Source organism: Sapajus apella, unplaced genomic scaffold, assembly GCF_009761245.1.
Source record: "Sapajus apella isolate SASKATOON/1434 unplaced genomic scaffold, GSC_monkey_1.0 scaffold30, whole genome shotgun sequence".
NCBI classification, from domain to species: Eukaryota; Metazoa; Chordata; class Mammalia; order Primates; family Cebidae; genus Sapajus; species Sapajus apella.
Genome location: NW_022436970.1, coordinates 22,010,807 through 22,031,874, shown reverse-complemented (window position 1 = coordinate 22,031,874; position 21,068 = coordinate 22,010,807). Strand labels below are relative to the sequence as shown.

The window sequence follows — 21,068 nt, the reverse complement described above, 5'->3', positions numbered from 1 at the left end:
CAGTCTGTGAACTGACACACGCCAAGGTGATAACAAGGACATTCCTAGCACGGACACATTGAGCCCACATTGCATGTCCTAGTATCAGGGTAATTTAGCCAGAGGCACCTTCCATGCAATATGAGACCAGAATACACACTGTCCTGCAAGACTGAGACCATGCAACAGCAGGTAATGAATGAGCTCTGGTGCCGCACTGACCAGGTGCAAATCCCAGCTCCAACAGGACGGTCCGGGCTACTCCAGGCTAAGTACTGAAACAGTCCGTGCTTGGTCCTCCTGAGAGAAACACCTACCTGCCAAGGGCTGCACAGTGCAGGCATTCACTAGATGCTTGCTGCTGGTAGTAGCTTTAGATAAGCAATTCTTAATAACAAAAAGTGTTTTTAACCTTTAATAGAATTAAATCATTTTTTCCAAACTGTGGATCACAACCAGTTAGGTTTTCAAATCACTTTAATGGGATGCCACCACCACTTGAAAAAATAATGAAAACAGTAGGAGGAATTTATTAAGCAGCCTTTTTTCTTTTCGATTTTTTTTTTTTTTTCTTTTTTTGAGATGGCGTCTTGCTCTTTTTCCCAGGCTGAAGTACAATGGCACAATCGCAGCTCCCAACAGCCTGAAACTCCTAGGATCAAGCAATCCTCCCACCTCAGCCCTCCCAAATACCTCGGATCATAGGTACTCACCACCTCACCATCATGCCCAGCTAATTTTCTAATTTTTTTTGTACAGACAGGGTATCCCTATGTTGCTCAGGTTGGTCTTAAAACTCCTGGACTCAAGGGATCCTCCTGCCTCAGTCTCCCAAGTGCTGGGATTAAAGGTATGAACCACCGCACCTGGCTGACTCAGCTTTTGTAAACAACAGATTTCAATTTTGCAGATGCAAATTTCTATGAGACAGCTTAACAAAACAATCATAATGAAAATTAACGAGATTGGTTAACATTTTTATTATTCCCAGTTTATCAAATACTTTTTCATTAATTTGGGAATATAATATAAGAAATAAATAAAAATTAAAGAAAAATACTTAAACAACAACAAAATATTTCTACAGGGTGCTGTATTATTAATTGGTGCTGTAATAAAAAAAAGAATGAAATTGGAAAAAAGGAAACAAAAGAGAAGGATCAGAAAAGACATGACTGCCATGTGAGATGCCTGGGACAGGAGTTATTCCATAGAATGACATCTGTGTCAGGTGCGTGTCTACACATGAGTATCTGTAGGTGTTATTCTATAATATGACACCTGTGTCAGGTGTGTGTCTACACATGAGTATCTGCAGGTGTTATTCTATAATATGACACCTGTGTCAGGTGTCTACATGTGAGTATCTGTAGGTGTTATTATATAATATGACACCTGTGTCAGGTGTGTGTGTCTATGCGTGTCTGTAGGTGTTATTCTATAATATGACACCTGTGTCAGGTGTGTGTCTACACATGAGTGTCTGTAGGTGTTATTCTATAATATGACACCTGTGTCAGGTGTGTGTCTCCACATGAGTATCTGTAGGTGTTATTCTATAATATGACACCTGTGTCAGGTGTGTGTCTCCACATGAGTATCTGCAGGTGTTATTCTATAATATGACACCTGTGTCAGGTGTGTGTTTCTATGCGTGTCTGTAGGTGTTATTCTATAATATGACACCTGTGTCAGGTGTGTGTCTACACATGAGTGTCTGTAGGTGTTATTCTATAATATGACACCTGTGTCAGGTGTGTGTCTCCACATGAGTATCTGTAGGTGTTATTCTATAATATGACACCTGTGTCAGGTGTGTGTCTCCACATGAGTATCTGCAGGTGTTATTCTATAATATGACACCTGTGTCAGGTGTGTGTTTCTATGCGTGTCTGTAGGTGTTATTCTATAATATGACACCTGTGTCAGGTGTGTGTCTATGCGTGTCTGTAGGTGTTATTCTATAATATGACACCTGTGTCAGATGTGTGTCTACACGAGTATCTGTGTTATTCTATGACACCTGTGTCAGGTGTGTGTGTCTATGCGTGTCTGTAGGTGTTATTCTATAATATGACACCTGTGTCAGATGTGTGTCTACACATGAATATCTGTGTTATTCTATAATATGACACCTGTGTCAGGAGTGTGTGTCTATGCGTGTCTGCAGGTGTTATTCTATAATATGACACCTGTGTCAGGTGTGTGTGTCTCCACATGAGTATCTGTAGGTGTTATTCTATAATATGACACCTGTGTCAGGTGTGTGCATCTACACGTGAATATCTGTAGGTGTTATTCTATAATATGACATCTGTCAGGTGTGTATCTACACATATCTGTAAGTGTAAACAAAAATGACAGAAACACGTGTGTTTCAGGTCACTGCATATAAATACATTCTATGTGTGTCAAAAAAGTCTGATAAGCACAGGAATAAATGACACTGAAGGCTAGTTCTGTAACTGCAGATAAATACATGCTGAAGAACATCAACTCAAGCAAAAACTTGTAGTTATGGAGCTGCCTCATGTCCTCCATCAGTATTGCCAAGTATCCCCCAGTAGTCATGGTGATGAACACACACAGAAAATTGTTTCTGACCCAAAAATTTTACTCATGAGATGTGAGAATTCATTAACTGGTCCAGATCATTCAAGAAAAGACAAACACACAAGACTTCAAAAGCTATTTCTGCAAAATATTTTTCAGCATAACCACAGCAAAGCTTCCGAATCATTGCTACTACTGTGAAATATTCAATGTTCTGCTGAATTTCATAATTACATATATATGAAAATCTGGAAAGAGACTCAATTATATTAATAGAATATTGCTAAAATCATACTTCTCCAAAAGAGAAGGGGAAATCAGTGAGAGAATGAGTGTGAGATGACTTTTCAGCCTGAAACATAAACTCGGCCACATCTAGAAATCATCTCATCTGCTTCCCACAACAGTTATTCCATGTGGGGGCAGGAGGATAGCAGCGTGTATGAACCTCCCAAGCATGAGGAGTGTGGCTTTTGGAAAGCAGAAGAGGGAGGAAAGCAGCCTTACATCCACCTCCTAATGAGCCCAGAGAGACCCAGTGCTGATCCAATATTCTTTGTGTGCAGCGGCCAGCACTGGCAGGAACTTTAATGTTTGCTGAATTCAAACAAGGCAGCTTTCAGAGAAATACTATCCACAACACACACCTGGGCACATGATCAGCCTTCTGACCCCAAACCTCCCTCTAAAAACCTGCCCCTTACCAAATAGCCCAGCTGAGACCAGCTGAGCTCAAGTAACAAGAAATCCAGGTGTAAATGCTCAAAACGATATTCTTCTATTAAGACATGAAGAGTGGGGTAAGACAGATCTGGGTTCAAACGCCAGCTCTCTCTGCTGGCAGGATAAGTTATTCAAAGCTACCCTTAAATCATAGATTCCTTATGAGTAAAATGGCCCTGACACTTAGACACCTCAAGGCTGTGGGGAAGGCTTGGCTACATAAGACCACATGCCCAGTGGGAGCCTGGCCTCAGACAGCTGGCCAGCCAGTGTCGTCTCTTTTCTCCAGCAAAACCAGCTTCAAAAGAAGGCCATGCCCCTTAAGCAGTGAGTGGAGGAGGAAAGGCAGTTTGCTGCAGCAGCTCCCCGCTGATGTAATAGCTTGAAGTTGCTAACCAAGTTAGGTCAGGTCTCTTAATCCTTACGGGAAGGGTCAGGTAGAAATTAGCTCATTCCTTTTTGTAAAGACAGGCTGAGTAAGGGGGCAGACTGTCAATGGCTCTCTTAGGATAAAGACGATTTTACATTGTAAGCACACATCTTGTCAGATCAGGATGGATTTCTCTTCAGATGAACCATGAAGAAAAAGATTTTTAAAAAGAAAAGCAACGATAGTTGCTCTAGGGACTTCACTAGAGAGTGGGGTGAGCCCCGGGCTGTAGCCGCTCCACCACCGGTAGTGTCCTCACCTGAGCACTTGCTTTGGGCCGGGGCCTGTGCTCAGTGCCAGGGAACGTTATTTGCCCAAACTCTGACCACCATGAGGCAGTCCTAACTACACCTCTGTTTGAGGGTTTTTTTTTTGAAGCACGAATTCGCTCTGTCACCCACGCTGGAGCGCAGTGGCGAGCACAACTCACTGCAGTCTCGAACTCCTGGGCTCAAACAGTCCTCCTGCCTCAGCCTCCTAAAGTGCTGGGATTACAGGTGTGAACTACTATGTCTGTCTTCAAAACAGGCCATCACACAGACCTAGGATTGCCTGAGATCTCTTGGCCAGAAAGCATGGGAGCAGGGATGTACACACATCACCAGAGGCTACAGCCAGCACTCCTAGCCACTCTACAGTGGGTTCAGATAAGCCCAGTGTGCTCAAACGGGTCCCAGCTTCCTCCCAGATGCACAGGCCACAGGCAGACCCAGGCATGGGTCTGAAGTCTCTGGTCAGTGCCCAGGTCAGAGCCTGGAAGCGCCCATGTGCATTCCATCTGTGTCAAGAGAGCATTAAGATGAAATTAGACAGTGATTAACACCAATTAATGTTGGCAAACAGTGCTACCACCTAACAAGGGAAATTTTCAGAAAACATCTAACAGAATTTCTCTCGATAATTCCAGACATGTCTTGTTTTCATTGAACTTTGCTTCTTTTTGCCCTTCATAGATACCATTTCATTTTTACAAACTGAAAGTCTGTGGCAGTGCTGCTTCGAGCAAGTCTCTCGGTGCTATTTTTCCAATGGCACATGCTCACTTCCTGTCTCTGTGTCACATTTTGGTAATTCTCGCAACATTTCAAACGTTTTCATTATAGTGCTATCTGTTACAGTAACCTGTGATCGGCGATCCTCGATGTTACTTCCGTAATTGTTTGGGGCACCACAAACCCCGCCTACATAAAATGGGAAACAATCTACAAACGTTGTTTGTGTCTGGCTGCTTTATCGCCTGGCCATCCCACCTCTCCTTGGGCCTCCCTGTTCTCTGAGACACAACAATACTGGAGTTAGGCCAATTAATAAACCTCCGATGGCCTCTTAAGTGTTCAAGTGAAGGAAGAGTCACACAACCCTCACTTCAAAAGCTGGAAATGATTAAGCTTAATGAGGAAGGCATGGAGAGAGCTGAGGTAGGCTGAAAGTGCAGCCTCTTGTGTCAAACTATTAGCCAAGCTGTGAAATGAAGGAAACGTTCTTGAAGGAAATCAAGTGTTATCCAGTGAGCCCACGAATGATAAGAAAGTGAAACTGCCTTATTGCTGATAAGCCGAAAGTTTTAATGGCCTGGACAGATCAAAACAGCCATAACCTTCGCTTAAGTCAAAGCCTAATCCAGAGCAAGACTCTCTCTTCCACATTATGAAGTCTGAGAGCTGAGGAGGCTGCAGAAGGAAAGCTGGAAACCAACAGAGGTTGGTCCAGGAGAACTAAGGACAGAAGCCGCCTCTATAACATAACAGTGCAAGGTGGAGCAGCAAGTGCCGATGGAGAAGCTGCAGCAAGTTCCCCAGAACATGCCAGCATCTTCAATGAAGGTCACTTCACTGAACAACAGATTTTCAGTGCAGGCAGAACAGCCTTATAGTGGAAGAAGATGCCACCTAGGCCTTGCATAGCTATAGAAAAGTCAGTGTCTGTCTTCAAAGTACAGGCTGACTCTCCTGTGAGGGGCTAATGCAGCTGGTGACTTTAAGTTGAAGCCAGTGCTCATTTATCATTCCAAAATCCAAGAGCCCTGAAGAATGATGCTAAATCCATTCTTTCTGTGCTCTACAAATGAAACAATAAAGCCAGAATGACAGCATGTCTGTTTACACCATGGTTACTGAATATTTTAAGCCCACTGCTGAGACCTACTGGTCAGAAAAAAATGATTCCTTTCAAAATATTCCTGCTCATTGACAATGCACCTGCTCACCCAAGAGCTGTGATGGAGGTATACAGAGATGGATGTTGCTTTCATGTCTCGCTTCCAAAGTTTTCCTTTCATGAAACGGAAATCTTTTATGAAAGGAAGAATAGATGCAGTAAACTTCATTGTTGTCTTATTTTAAGAAATTGCTATAGACACCCCAACCTTCAGCAACCAACACCTTCATCAGTCAGCAGCCATCAACATCAAGGCGAGAGCCTCCACCAGCAAAATGATTGCACTCCCTGAAGGCTCAGGTGATCGTCAGCATTTTTAACAATAAGGTATTTTTTTAGTTCACTTTTTAATTGCATTTTAGGTTTTGGGGTACATGTGAAGAACATGCAAGATTGTTGCATAGGTACACACATGGCAGTGTGGTTTGCTGCCTTCCTCCTCATCACCTATATCTGGCATTTCTCCCCATGTTATCCCTCCCCAACTCCCCAACCCCACTGTCCTTCCCCTATTTCCCCCCAACAGAACCCAGTGTGTAGTGCTCCCCTCCCTGTGTCCATCTGTTCTCATTGTTCAACACCCACCTATGAGTGAGAACATGCAGTGTTTGATTTTCTGTTCTTGTGTCAGTTTGCTGAGAATGACGGTTGCCAGCTTCATCCATGTCCCTACAAAGGATACGAACTCATCGTTTTTGATGGCTGCATAGTATTCCATGGTGTATATGTGCCACATTTTCCCTGTCTAGTCTATCATTGATGGGCATTGGGTTGGTTTCAAGTCTTTGCTATTGTAAACAGGGCTGCAATGAACATTCGTGTGCATGTGTCCTTATAATAGAACAATTGATAATCCTTTGGATATATACCCAGTAATGGGATTGCTGGGTCAAATGAAATTTCTATTTCTAGGTCCTTGAGGAATCGCCACACTGTCTTCCACAATGGTTGAACTAATTTACACTCCCACCAACAGTGTAAACGTGTTCCTATTTCTCCACATCCTCTCCAGCATCTGTTGTCTCCAGGTTTTTTAATGATCGCCATTCTAACTGGCGTGAGATGGTATCTCAATGTAGTTTTGATTTGCATTTCTCTAATGACCAGTGATGATGAGCACTTTTTCATATGTTTGTTGGCCTCATACGTGTCTTCTTTTGTAAAGTGTCTGTTCATATCCTTCGCCCACTTTTGAATAGGCGTGTTTGTTTTTTTTCTTGTAAATCTGTTTTAGTTCTTTGTAGATTCTGGATATTAGCCCTTTGTCAGATGGGTAGATTGCAAAAAATTTTTTTCCCATTCTGTTGGTTGCCGATTCACTCTAATGACTGTTTCTTTTGCTGTGCAGAAGCTGTGGAGTTTGATTAGGTCCCATTTGTCTATTTTGGCTTTTGTTGCCAATGCTTTTGGTGTTTTGGTCATGAAGTCCTTGCCTACACCTATGTCCTGAATGGTTTTGCCTGGATTTTCTTCTAGGGTTTTTATGGTGTTAGGTCTTATGCTTAAGTCTTTAATCCATCTGGAGTTAAGCAATAAGGTATTTTTAAATCAAGGTATGTACATTAAAAAAAAAAATAATAATGCTGGCTGGGCATGGTAGCTCACGCCTATAATCCCAGCACTTTGGAAGGCTGAGGTGGGCGGATCACTTGAGATCAGGAGTTCCAGACAAGTCTGGCCAACATGGCAAAACCCCATCTCTACTAAGAATACAAAAATTAGCCAGGTGTGGTGGTGCACACGTGTAATCCCAGCTACCTGGAAGGTTGAAACAGGAGTTAAAGTGAGCTGAGATTGCACCACTGCACTCCACCCTGGGCGACAGAGTGAGACTCTGTCTCAAAAAAAAAAAAAAAAAAAAAAAAAAACACACAATGCTGCTGAACACTGTTATTACAGTATAGTATAAACATAATGTTTATATGCCCTGGGAAACCAGCAAATTAGTATGACTTGCTTTGTTGTGATAATTGCTTTATTGCAAGCGTTAGTTACTCAGGTCAAATTTCAGGACATCCCCATTGCTGGTTAAATCTCATTTCTTTGTGAAAAAGCCCTTGTCCTACTGAAAAGCCAGTAAGTTATTATTTTGAAAACTCATTTGCCAAAATGTTTAATGCTTCTTAAAATCAGAGATTATTCATCATCTGTGCTTTAATTTTCACCCTGGAAACTTTTAAGGGAAGAGTTTTTAGACTCTTCTATATTTAGACTATTGCTTACTAAATATTTTGCCCCTCCCCAAAACATGTAATAATTGTTTTATTGCAATGATCACAACAAAGCAAGAGGTCTAGAACTGACCCCAGGATATCTCTGAGGTAGGCCTGTATTCACTCATACAGATTAGTTATCTACTTCATTTTTATATTTAATTAACCTGTCAAATACTGAAAAAAAAAAAATACAAGCTAGACCAAGTTTTAATATTTGATTTATCTCATTACCATCTACTACTCAAATAGAAGTTAAAATGGAATATATCACTTGAATGGGGACATTTCAAATTAATCTTAACATAGGATTACTCTACAAACATTATTCTAGCTATATGAAACCAAATGCTAAAATCATAATGTTAAAAAATAGCAAAGCAGTTTCATTTACTAGTCACATAAAATATAGGAATTAGGTAAGGTGTGCCTTGGAACTGAATTAGGAACTCTCTGAAACATACCAGACTAATAAGCTTTCACTACAAAGCATCATGAGAAAGGGAGCTTAAAAAGATGACCAAGATGCCAGTGCTTTTTCTGTCTAGATGAATGTGTGCAGTCAACAGTTACCTCACCAGGCCTGAGGTGCTTAAACCCTGCACACTCCATAGTGCCCTCTATCAGCTCCCGAGACATCCCCAATAAGCATCCTGTTATTTACAGATAAGAGAGCATTTTCAACCCCAGGACCCTGGGCAACGCCAAACATTTTGTGCTGATGATGTGACTTATGGTGAAAGCCTATTTTTGTTTGTTTGGGGACCTGGGCCACTGCATCAGTTTGACCTGGAGAGGCAGGGACCTGGAGACTGCACAGGTAAGCCCAGTCATGCCCACATGACTGACCCAATACAATTCTGGATACCAGAGCTTAGCTGAGCTTCCCAAGTTGGCGACACTTTACAGGTGCTGTCACACAACGTTCCTGGGAGAATCAGCAGTGTCCATGCAACCCCACTGGGAGAAGACATCAAGAAGCTTATACCTGGGTTCTCTGGACTCCCCCGCAATGTGCCTTTTCCTTCTGCTGGTTCTAATTTGCACCCTTCCACTGTAACCACAAGTATAAACCACAACCAAGAGTATATCAGATTTCTCTGAATCCAGTGAGACCTTGGAGTGTATCATCAAACCTGAGGGCGGTCTTGGGGACCCCAGACACAAATGTGTTAAAGTTACACAAACTGAAATTCAGTGAGAGGAGCTCTGGTTCCTCAGGCCAAATTGCAGGACATCCCCAGTGCTGGTTACATCTCACCTCGTCGTGAAAAAGCCCTTGTCCCACTGAAAAACCAGTAAGTCATTATTTTGAAAACTCATTTGCTAAAAATGTTTAATGCTTCCTATATTCAGAGATTATTCATCATCTGTGCTTTAATTCTGACCCTGAAATCTTTAAGAAGAGTTTTTAGATTCTTCTATATTTAGACTACTGCTTACTAAATGTTTTGGCCCCTAAAAACATGCATTTGAAGAAAAAAGGCTAAACAAATGACAAATAGGTCTTGTGCACGTGCGCGCACACACGTATATTAAAATATAGATGACACTTAACAGAATCAGCAAAGGTGTTACTAGAAAATCTGCAGAAAGAACTGAGTGCAGTGGCTGGCTATGTGAGGTCTGATTGGTAGGCAAATATATTAAGATATTAATAAATTTAAAATTAGATCACTGGTGGCTACATCTAATTTTGTGGTACTAAAACCTCACTCGCTAAGAAACAAATAACAAAATGAATGAGATATTATACTCGTCATTTAACACATGCTCCGCAGAGCCTAAGTCCACTCAGGATTCAGCTGGGGGCACCTCAGAAGTCAGCCCCAGCCCCAGCCACCTGGGCCACACAGCACCCCCCTGACCCTCTACTACCTTCCCTTCTGAATCTGTTTAAAAAGCAACAAAAGCTCTGTGGATGAAGGAATGTCCCGTACCTGGTAGGCTATTTCTTCACACGCAGCAGATGCAGACTGTGGCGTGTGGCTCACTAGTATGACTTGTGGTGAGCCTGCTCCACCCTGGCCGGAGAGAGAGGGATCCGTGAGGAGTGCTGGGAACTGCTGACCCTGGCAAAAGATTCGTACTATTTCAGAAGTTGAAAATCAGCAAAACAAGTAATAATTTAAAAGATCTTTTATGGTGCAGCTACCTTGGAAAACAAGCTGGTAGCTCCTAAAAAAGTGAACCATGGAGTCACCATGTGACCCAGCCACCGAGGAGAAGTGAAAACAGAGTCTTCTCAAAGCCTTGTACAGAAATGTCCACAGAAGAATTACCCACAGCCAAGAAACAGAAACATCCAAATGCCAATCAACTGATAAATGCACAAACAAAATGTGGTATAAGGGAATATTCTTTAGTAATAAGAAGGTACAGAGTTCTAGTACATGCTACAGCAATGGAGGAACCTTGGAAATACTCCACGGAATGAAAAAAGCCAGTCACACAAGACCACACGGATGATCATATTTCTATGAAATAGCCAGAATGGACACATCTACGGAGACAGAAAGTGGATCGGTGGTTGCCAGGGGCAGATGTAAGGGTAGGCCGGGGATGAGGGGAACATGGAGTGATGGCTCATGGCTCCATGCTTCTTTAATAGATGATGAAATGTTCTAAAATTAGATCATGGTGATGGTTGTACAACTCTGTAAATACACTGAAAACCATTCAGTTGTATACTTTAAATAAATGGGTAAACCTATATAAATTACATCTCAGAGTCTCTACATGTGTGTATGTATACAAAACACTTATTTGCTTAGAAACGCATATATAATTTTGCTATGCTATAGAAAACTACTGTAAATCTTTTTACCAGCCCAGCACACCTCTAGCTATGAGAGTGGATGAAGCAGCAGCTTAAAGGATCTGAATATCTACTGCAAATGCTGAATTGATGGAAATAATTCAGCATGCAACTTGATCTGCTGCAATCAGCACTGATTCTAAACATATTTTATACATAGTTAAAACCATGGCTGATGACAGGGGCATGGCTGATGTTGTTGGCTCCTGTGCTTTAAGGAGAGGGCCGTTTCTCTATGTCTTGGGGAGCTAATGAGCCCCTAACAGGCAAGTTAAGAATTGAGGAGGGGATGCTGTATTAGTCTGTCTTCACATTGCTGATAAAGACATGCCCGTGACTTGGCAATTTACAAAAGAAAGAGGTTTAATTGGACTTACAGTTCCCCGTGGCCGGGAAAACCTCACAATCATGGAGGAAGGCAAGGAGGAGCAAGTCACATCTTACATAGATGGCAGCAAGGAGAGGAGCGCTTGTGCAGGGAAACTCCCCTTTTTATAACCATCAGACCTCGTGAGACTTATTCACTATCATGAGACAGCACAGAAAAGACCCACCCTCATGTTTCAGTTACCTCCCACCAGGTAAGACAGGAGTCTTGCTCTGTCACCCAGGCTGGAGTGCAATGGTGCGATCTTGGCTCACCTCAACCTCCACCTCCTGGGTTCAAGCAATTCTCCTGCCTCAGCCTCCTGGGTAGCTGGGATTACAGATGCATGCCACCACGCCTAGCTAATTTGTTGTGTTTTCAGTAGAGATGAGGTTTCCCTATGTTGGTCGGGCTGGTCTTGAACTCCTGACCTCAAGTGATCCATTGCCTCAGCCTCCCAAAGTGCTAGGATTACAGGTGTGAGCCACTGCACTCGGCCAACCTTAAGTATTCTTAATGCAAATTTCCTGCTTTAAAAATCAGTGTCCAATAAAATCTTCATTATAATTAATCATAATGTATCATCATAATTTTCCTAATTAAACTCTGCAAAGTTTTTTGGCATCTTAGCTCAAGGAATCATGTAAAAATGTACACCCCTTTGACACACAACTTCTACTGGTAGGAATTCATCTAAGAATCTCAGTGACTAAGGGCATGAAAATTTCCATACTACTTATTGAAAACATGAATACAACATAACGCTCCTCATGAAGTTCATCTACACAGTGTGTACCTGAACTTATTTCTGCAGAAATTTATAAATATGTACCTTATACACTCATATAAAGGTTTAGAAGAATATATACACTAAAATGTTAACTGTGGTTCCATTTGGATAGTGGGATTAAAGCTTTGGGTTTTATGTTTTACCTTATTTTTTATATTCTTCTATATTATCTGAATTGTCTTTTATTTCCTTTTTACATTTAACATATTACTTTTTTAATCAGAAAAAAAAAAAAAAAAGCCACTTCAAGTTCCAAAAAAAAAAATGCTCAGAATCTATATTTAGGAAAGAGTAAATAAATGACCAATGTTTTTGAAGATCCCCTTTTGAAAGGACCTTTGCGTCCCTCTCTGCGGAGCACTTGCCTGAGAGGTAATGTTGAGCGTGACAGTGTCCAGGCCTCCAGACAGCATGCCCTGAGTATCAGCCAGTGTCAGCGTGACGCTTGCATCACCTCCCACGCCCGACGAGGACATGACCAGGTTCTGAGTCGAGATGGCCGATGGAGACATCGGTGTTGTTGAAGGAAGGCTTCCACTTGTAGTGTTAAGTTCTACAAAAGAGGCAAAGTAAGCAGATCAATGGGAAAGCCAGACAAATCCACACGTAAGGGGACAGGGAGGCCGACACTCCCACAGGGGCTGATGTGCAGAAAGCAGCATTCAGGCTGCCCAAGGTCTCCAAGGTTCACCAAAGAAATCACAGGATCTTCAATTCTAATTTTATGATAAGGCTTTTCTTAGTTTCTAAACATCTTTACACATGAATATACTGTACCCAGATATATAAGACTTATAAAGAGACTTGGACTCCCACACAATAATAGTGGGAGACTTACAGATCAATGAGACAGAAAGTTAACATCGATATTCAGGACTTGAACTCAGATCCGGAACAAGTAGACTTAATTAACATTCATAGAACTCTCCACTTTAAATACACAAAATATACACTCTTATCAGTACTACATCACACGTATTTACAGGTTTAAATGAAATATTGGTTGTCTGCTTGTTAATTATTTTCTTCCCTCTTTTTTTTTTTTTTAATGTCTCTATTATTAAACATAATTACAGGCATACCCATTTTTAGACTGCATGTTGGCCCGGGCAATAAAGCAACACCCCTGTGTTCTCTCTCCCTCTTCCTCTTCCTCTTTCTTCAAAAAAAAAAATGAATATACTGTGCTACTTAAGTATAACATACACAGAGAAAAACCAGTAGAAGAAGAGTGAAAATGTAACCCCACAGTCCCAGTCACGGCTACTGCTGTAGAATGAGAACTCAGGCAAGAATTTCCAGGGCATTGTCTCCATCCATCCACAACTACAGAGACCAGTTGAAGAAAGGAAGCAAGTATGATCACTGAGGGATGACTAGTTCCAAAGCTTAGGGTATACATTTGACCATCTCTGCTCATATTCTCACTTTCATCACCCTTACTGACTCTTATTCTGAAAGACAGGCGGTCAAAATAAACCTCATGAAATCCTTTAAATGTGCATTTATCCTGCATGACATCTTAATTTTCTTTGGAAAAGACAAGAAAACTGAAATATGTCCCCCTTGTAGCCAATACTAAGAGAAAGGAAGGTATATGGTGAAGGTCTTTTCTTTTACAGAACAGACACTCATGCACCTTGCTGGCAGATGAGATGGTCTCCATATGGGATTATCAAAGTCATGTAGTGGGTACCAGTGAACACAACGGTCAAAGTATAAACACACAGTCACACACGCACACTCACTTTATCTCACAATTGAGGCATCCATTCATCTCAAACACGTATTCCTCATCCACCTGTGCCAGCCACCGTGCCAGGTGTTAAGGATACCAAGATCGCAACCAAAGGATACGTTCCAAAGCTATTTCCTACTCAGGTGCCAAAACAAAACAAGCAAGCTCTTGTGAGTACTTCGCTGTGACCTGGGTCACATCAGTCCAGAGCTCTCCTAGGAGTCGGGGCCAGCAGGAAAACTAGGTTACTTACTTGTAACTGGGGTTCTCCAAATACAATGCCTCCACTGATCCATACTCCTGGACTCCCACACTGTGCTGCACAGACCTGGAACCTTTAAAAGCAGTAGAACCATTAGCAGGCTGGGAGGCTCAAGCGCTGAAGCAGCCGCCGGGGCTCCACAGATAGCTAGGTCAGACCCTCCCACCTGCTCCAGCGTCCGCACAGTGTGCTGGTGGGAGCCCGAGGAGTGTGGCCCTGTGGAGGATGTCTGCATGCGCTAAGCGTTCCAGTGACCGGACTGCAGCTGATCTAGCAGTAGCTGTCCTCCTAAAATTCCCTCCACACACCCTTACTGCACACTAGCCTGCGGGTACGATTCTAATGTGAGTGGTCAAAACCGGGGAGAGACTGGGGCAGGGGGCAGGTGGCAGCTGCCGATGAGCTTGCACAGAGGGAGTACAGGGAAGAGACGTACATGCCTGTGAGCCTCACCCGGGATCACACTGAGAGCCAAGGCGAAGCCAACGCACAGCAAAAGTTCAAACCTTGCTCCAACTGCTGAAACAAAGGAACCAAAGATCTTCTCCTTATGCCACCAGTCAACTAATTCAGACTTTCTAGTGATTATTAAGGTATCAGAAGATTCCAGGACTATGCGGCATGAAAAATGTAAAAAGAAACAGAAGAAGCCTTGTGTTTGATTACAGTGAAACCTGACACAAAGTTCAATGAAAATGATAACTTCAGACAGTGCCAAAGTTCATATTTCAACTCAAGCAGTGAACCTTTAATAATGTCCCAACTGAAAAGATTTTCCACAAAGTGGATGATGCCAGTTCCAGTAGAACTGTCCTCAATATGATTGAAAAGAACATGTGACTAGAGCAGAAAAAAAAATTGAAATTTTCTGAAGCATGCGGTGAGATTACAAGCTACAGATAGCTCTGAACTATCTATTTGTTAAAAGCCACAATTTTAAATTCCAATTAAATACTCTTAGCATGAATATAAAGATCCCATGTTAAAGTGAAGATTGTAGACTTTTTATTCCTCACTTATTTTTCTGAAACCACTGTTCCTCCGGAATGTATACAGCAATATAAGTCTGACTTTAATTTGTGATTCTGACTCAAAAATAAAGTTAAAAAGATTAATAAACTCTACAATCATGAAGCCCAACATTGTCTTAAATCTCTTGTGACAATGCTTCATAGCTTATAAGAAAACATGATTTTGTAAGGTTCCAAAAATTGTTGAAAGGTATGATATCAGTTTTTTCCTGAGATTAACTGACATGTGGGAAGAGAGGAGCTTAGGGTGCAGAACAGGAGAGATGCATCTGTGTAGTCGCTCGTTCCCAAGCACCTAGGTCACTCAAAGGAACAACTTGTGAGTATGGAGAATGTCCTATTCAATTTTAATATATGCCAGCAAATGGGAAATGTTAAAATTGTTTAACTATTTTAAACAATAAAATAAATGATTAAATAAGTGATTATGCTCAAATCTAGAAGAAACTAAGGCTAAAATAACCTTACAAATAAGTAGAAAACCAATACTGGTCTTTACTTTCATTGAAAGCAGAACTCAATTTATTCATCAAAATTATCTTAAATTTAAAAGTGATGAAGGTAAGAGCACAAAGATAATACTCATTTGAGATGAATCCCTTAAAAGTTGTGCTGAACTTCTCAAGCCTCTATCAAGACTACGATCTGCTTCTGAGGTTGGACTTACGTTCTGTGGGATCGTTTTTTAAGGAAAACTCTTTGTGTCAGATTTGGGAATGGATGTTTCAGGATCCAACTTTGAAATAAGTCTTCAACTCCTGCATCCCAAATCTGAACATAAAGCCTGTGCTTTTATCCTGCATGTGAAATTCTGATTAACTGTCTCACTTTCGATTTATTCACAAATTTCGAAGAGGTAACAATACACTTCTTTAAGTGCCTTCATTAAGATGCAACAGGCAGAGTTAACTTAGAAGCTGATGAGTCTTAACCAACCTTGCTTGCATACAGAATCAAAAAATAATCATAGCCACATACATATTCATTATGCTCAACATAAGTTTTGTATAGACACTAGAGGTTTTTATTTGAGTGTTTACCTTAGAAAAGCTATGTTTAATTTCAAAATTATGTCATTTTAATTTCAATTATTAATGGTGGGTGGCCTCAAGCTAGATCTGGAACTGACTTTGGCTTTAGATAAATATTGCTCACTAAGAGGCAATCTCCTAACTGCTACTATAGAGTTGAGATCTGCTACATAATTCTAACTAGGACAAATGGGATGTGCAAGCCAGTCTGGAAACATCTGCTTAATAGCAATGACTGAGTGGGTCGATATATGAAGAACTGTTTCCGATACCCAGGATTAGTCAAAGATGTCAAAGGTATCATAATACAACTTCCTTGATCACATAAAACTAACCCAGTATTTAAGAATACCCAGTATTACAGTAACACACAAATATTCTTTAATTATTAGTTCATCTTTTATTTTATAATGCAACCCAATCCCTGAAACACTTTTTTTTTTTAAACAACTGGGATACAAGCTAAAGTAGCCTGAGAGACAGAGGAGAGAGAGAGAGAGAGAGAGAGAGAGAGAGAGACAGAGAGAGAGAGAGACAGAGAGACAGAGAGACAGAGACAGAGACAGAGACAGAGAGATTGATTTTCTCAGCTGGCTCTTTTTTTTTGAGGTGGAGTTTTACTCTTGTTACCCAGGCTGGAGTGCAATGGCGTGATCTCGGCTCACTGCAACCTCCGCCTCCCGGGTTTAGGCAATTCTCCTGCCTCAGCCTCCTGAGTAGCTGGGATTACAGGCATGTACCACCATGCCCAGCTAATTTTTTGTATTTTAAGTAGAGATGGGGTTTCACCATGTTGGCTAGGCTGGTCTCAAACTCCTGACCTCAGGTGATCCACCCACCTCGGCCTCCCAAAGTTCTGGGATTACACACGTGAGCCACCATGCCGGGCCTCAGCTGGCTCTTTAAAAAAAAGGTCTTAAAGAACACAAAAAAACGGTAAATCAGCAAATTGAGTATGTTGCTGTTTGTACAGAAATGTTGGCCACCCACTGACTGAGGACAGCTTGCCTGCCCTATGAGGACCCTTACATGAGTGTGAGATACTGGTGTGACAATACCAATATGGAGGTGAATTTATAGGTTCAGCACTTACTACCAAACTAGCCAGATCACAGGAGTTGAAAGGAATGCAGGCAGCCCCAGAAGAGCCCTGGAGTGCATGCGTCCTCATTCCATCCAACTTCTCCCTTCGCTCCGAACACCCCCAATTCTTAATGAAGCAGTCTGCTGCACCTGCAAACATCCAGGATCATCAAGAGGCACAAACACCACTCCACTCAAACTGAAACCTCTACAGCTCAACTTGTCTCTCCCTCAGTTTGCCAGGGGCTCACTAAGGATGTTAAGCAGAGCTTCCAGGGAGACATGAGACTGCACAGCTGACGGCCAGTTTTCTGTGCAGTGAGGCAGGCTAGCAGGTCGAGGATCCTGGACATCTCACAAGAGCCCTACGCCACAAGCGACCACAGCCCACTTCGGCCCACACACAAGTAGCACATCTTCGTATTGCAACATGAACCATGCAGTGGGGGAAAGGCGATGAACACACAGCCTAAGATTAGAATTCTAGAGATGAGAAGAACACACTGCCTGATCCTTTCAAAACCACAAACTAGGACTTTTAGAAAATATGTGGAGAAAAACATTCACCATATAACTTCAACAATACATCATATATTTTGGATCTTCCACCCATTAAAATACCCACACTTCCTTCCTTCAGCCAAAGGCCACCATGGGCCACACAGGGCCAAGCGGCTGGCATGGGGAGAAAAGCCACCCCTCCCGAGCCCCTCTCAGCTCAGCCAGGACTTCTTCAAAGAAGCCACAGGGCCACCCTGTGACATGTGCCCTCAGTGCCATCAACACTCCTTTATACATGGTTACAGCTGTAATTTTATAGTCACGTGGATTCTTCAAAACATGTCCATACCCCATTTGTTTCTAAGATCCAGAACATGGGACCAGCTTTGACCTGCCCAGTCATATTCCCAGATTTTGCACAATTCTTACCACACAGCAAACACTACCATCTCTTATGGAACAAATGAACTACTGGACAAGATGTCATTTCAATTAAGAAATAAACACGAAAAAAGGTCTAGCTTTTGGGTACAAACATATCTGAAGATTAGTTTTTTATTTCGCAAACTGATACACATAGTTGGAAATAAGGCTAAGAAGTGTGTGCAATCTCTGCAAGGTAAAGACAGCAAGATAGGCATGTTATCTAAACTGCTAATGGTTATTTATGAAACTGTCATTATCTTATGTGAGCTCATTTATTAGGTTGCTGCAAAAGTAACTGCAGTTTTTGCCAATACTGGTATGTTTATTTTTCATAAAATTCTATGCTTTAAAATCTTAGAAAGCTGCCTCCTTTCAATTTTTCTATTCTATTTTCAGCTGGTGTCAGAAAATTCTCACTGCAGGACAGAAGTAATGAGCTAAGTCAGAGACTTCCAGCGCTAGGTCAGAAAGGGACAGCTTTGTACGTGGAGTTATTAAAATGCTAACTTGCATAAATATAGGATGCTTTGTGTACAGCTGAATAGAATTATTTACTTTCATGATTTAAAAAGTAACTTTATCGACTGGTTGGTAACATTAGAGAGAATTTTGTATCCTAGAATTAGACTAAGCCACTAATCCTCACAGAATGATACTGCATGTGACAAAGCATGATGCTGACACATCTGTCATGCCAAGGACAGTTTAACTCCTCATTTACTGTGTGCGGAGCTCTTTAGCTACGGCCTCTTATAACGTCTTTCTTGGTGAACTCATGTGCCATGTACCTGAAGAGTTCAATATCGTACTCTGTGAGAGAAGCTGGTCATTGCTTATTGTTAAGGTGACACCTGTAAATTGATTATTGATTTCAGGTGCTGACAATCTTATGCTCCCTTTTATTAATAGTTCATTATTTCCATTAGAATTGTGTTGAATAAAATCTTGACCTAAATGGAAATTAATATTGTGATATCTGAAAACAACATTCTAAGACGTATGTTGGCAAGTCAAAGCTTTTTCATTTCAGTAAAATTTATGGAAAAATGAAAATGAGACCACAAAATGCAGTTCCCTAAATGACAGTATTTGTTCACACTTTTTAAGCTGTGAAGTATTTTAAAAATACTTCTTATGATTCCTACTATAACTCAGTATTTAGGCCCTAAAAATCACACACTTTGTTGAATAAAACTGTCAATGAATTGAAAATATTTCCAAATATAGTACACTGCCAGGTATAGCAAAGGCATGTTACAAAGGATCTGAGGGACACCACCAAGAGACAACAGAATCTCCCCTCCCTGCCTCCACTGAGCAGGCTTGCTGAGCTGACGATGCTGTGGTTTCCCACGTGATGTGTTCCTATCCTATGTGTTCTAAATGCTCTGAAGTACACACTAACATGCCTGCAACACATTCCTACTAAAACACATTTGCTTGATTCAAAACCTGCTTATGGAAGCTTCATTAGCTAGTGTAACGATACAATGCAATCAAATGGTATGGCAACTAGAAATGAATATGAGAATAAAAAACCTGTTGGAATTCCAAGGGAAACCAAACCGAATTCCTTGGAAAGACTTGGTAAAGACAAGATACTTTAAACATTCTGCTGTCAAATTAGGTGTGGGCAAGACAACTACACAAAACCAGAGAGAAAAAGACTCAAAGACAAAAGGATACTGCACTATGACTGCTTGAGAGTGACCTACATTCTCATGCCTCACTAAGAAACAGAAACAAGAAATGAAACTGCATGATGAACATGAGGACAGGCAAAAATTTCAAAAACAGAAAATGTATTATCACCTGAGCAGACCCACGTTCAAAAGATCCGTGGATGAATGTCCGAAGTATGAAGGTGCCACCTGTTTGGCTCCCTAATTTGTATACCCTTTTATTAATAACTGGGCTGAAAACATCAGGTAAAGGGACTTTCATTGTATCTGAACAGGGTTAATTCCAGAGGCAAAGGACTGTCCTTGCCTTTTACTCAACGTTTAACCTTTTCCCAAATGCTAGGATTCATGAACGGCTTAAAGTCTGCAAAACTTAGTTGAAGTAATATTTGTATTCTCTAGTACCTGCATGCATTTATAATTCTATGTGTTAATTGAAGAAAGAACATACTAGAAAATCTTTGAAAATTTCTATAGAATATCTAGATGCTTTCAACAGGTTACCATAAATTAAATGCTTTTTATAGCCCTTTCAGAATGGGATAAGGAATTGTATGGTCAGTTCTCATTATCCAACATAATGAGAAGTGAGGAAAAAAAAAATCTTAAGCCCCAAAGTTGAAACGAAACTTATTTCATTAACTGATTTAAAGTTTTCTCCTAGAACAGCTGAAGCCAAATTCTTAAAAAATTAGTTATATTCATCTACACTTTCAAGTATACTAATAAGCAATAAAGTAACCAAATGGCCAATAATAAAACAGAGGGAAAACAGAAGCACAACCCACAAACCGAAGAATACATTTTCTGAACTAAGCAAGAACCACACACTATGTGGTTTTGATGGACCTAGCACAATGCTTCTTAGATTAAGTGTACTCAGTTTTGGTTTTCTTATGAATACCTTTTCTTTCAATTCTGAAATTAGGTCTTGCAGAAGCATCTCTGAAACAGCAGAAATACTGCCCCAGACGGGCCTCATGGTTGAGTCCATCTAGAACTCTGTCGTTCTCCCGAGGTGTTCCCAGGAAATGGGGCTGCTTCCCTCAGCCACGTGACAGCTCCACTGAGGGTGGTTTGATTCCCAGCAAAATGTTTTTGTTAACATCATCATCAGGTGGTTATGAGTCTTAAACCAATTAATATTGAATGAGTTAATATCCATGGAAGTTACTAGAATAATATCTGGCACTTAGTAAGGGCTATAAAAGTTATTGTTGAATTAAAAAATGATTCTTAGTTAACATGAAGAGTTCATAGTTAAGAGTCACATGAGCGAAGCAC

The 21,068-nt window shown here is 41.1% G+C and overlaps 1 protein-coding gene and 1 long non-coding RNA gene across 6 annotated transcripts in view; both read right to left on the bottom strand.

Moving 5' to 3' along the window:
- Nucleotides 1–21,068, bottom strand: part of ZNF236 (zinc finger protein 236) — a 155,078-nt gene that overhangs the window by 16,398 nt on the left and 117,612 nt on the right. For all 5 annotated transcript variants that reach the window (XM_032293893.1, XM_032293895.1, XM_032293897.1 and 2 more), the window contains 2 exons: nucleotides 12,396–12,583; nucleotides 9,996–10,127 (listed from right to left, as the gene is read on the bottom strand). In XM_032293893.1, the coding sequence (XP_032149784.1) occupies nucleotides 9,996–10,127; nucleotides 12,396–12,583 (320 nt within the window). The remainder of the gene's footprint in view (nucleotides 1–9,995; nucleotides 10,128–12,395; nucleotides 12,584–21,068) is intronic.
- Nucleotides 1,234–6,294, bottom strand: LOC116561861. Its single transcript, XR_004273637.1, has 2 exons — nucleotides 2,003–6,294; nucleotides 1,234–1,954 (listed from the first exon to the last, which is right to left on the bottom strand). It is a non-coding gene; the product is annotated as an uncharacterized LOC116561861 (long non-coding RNA).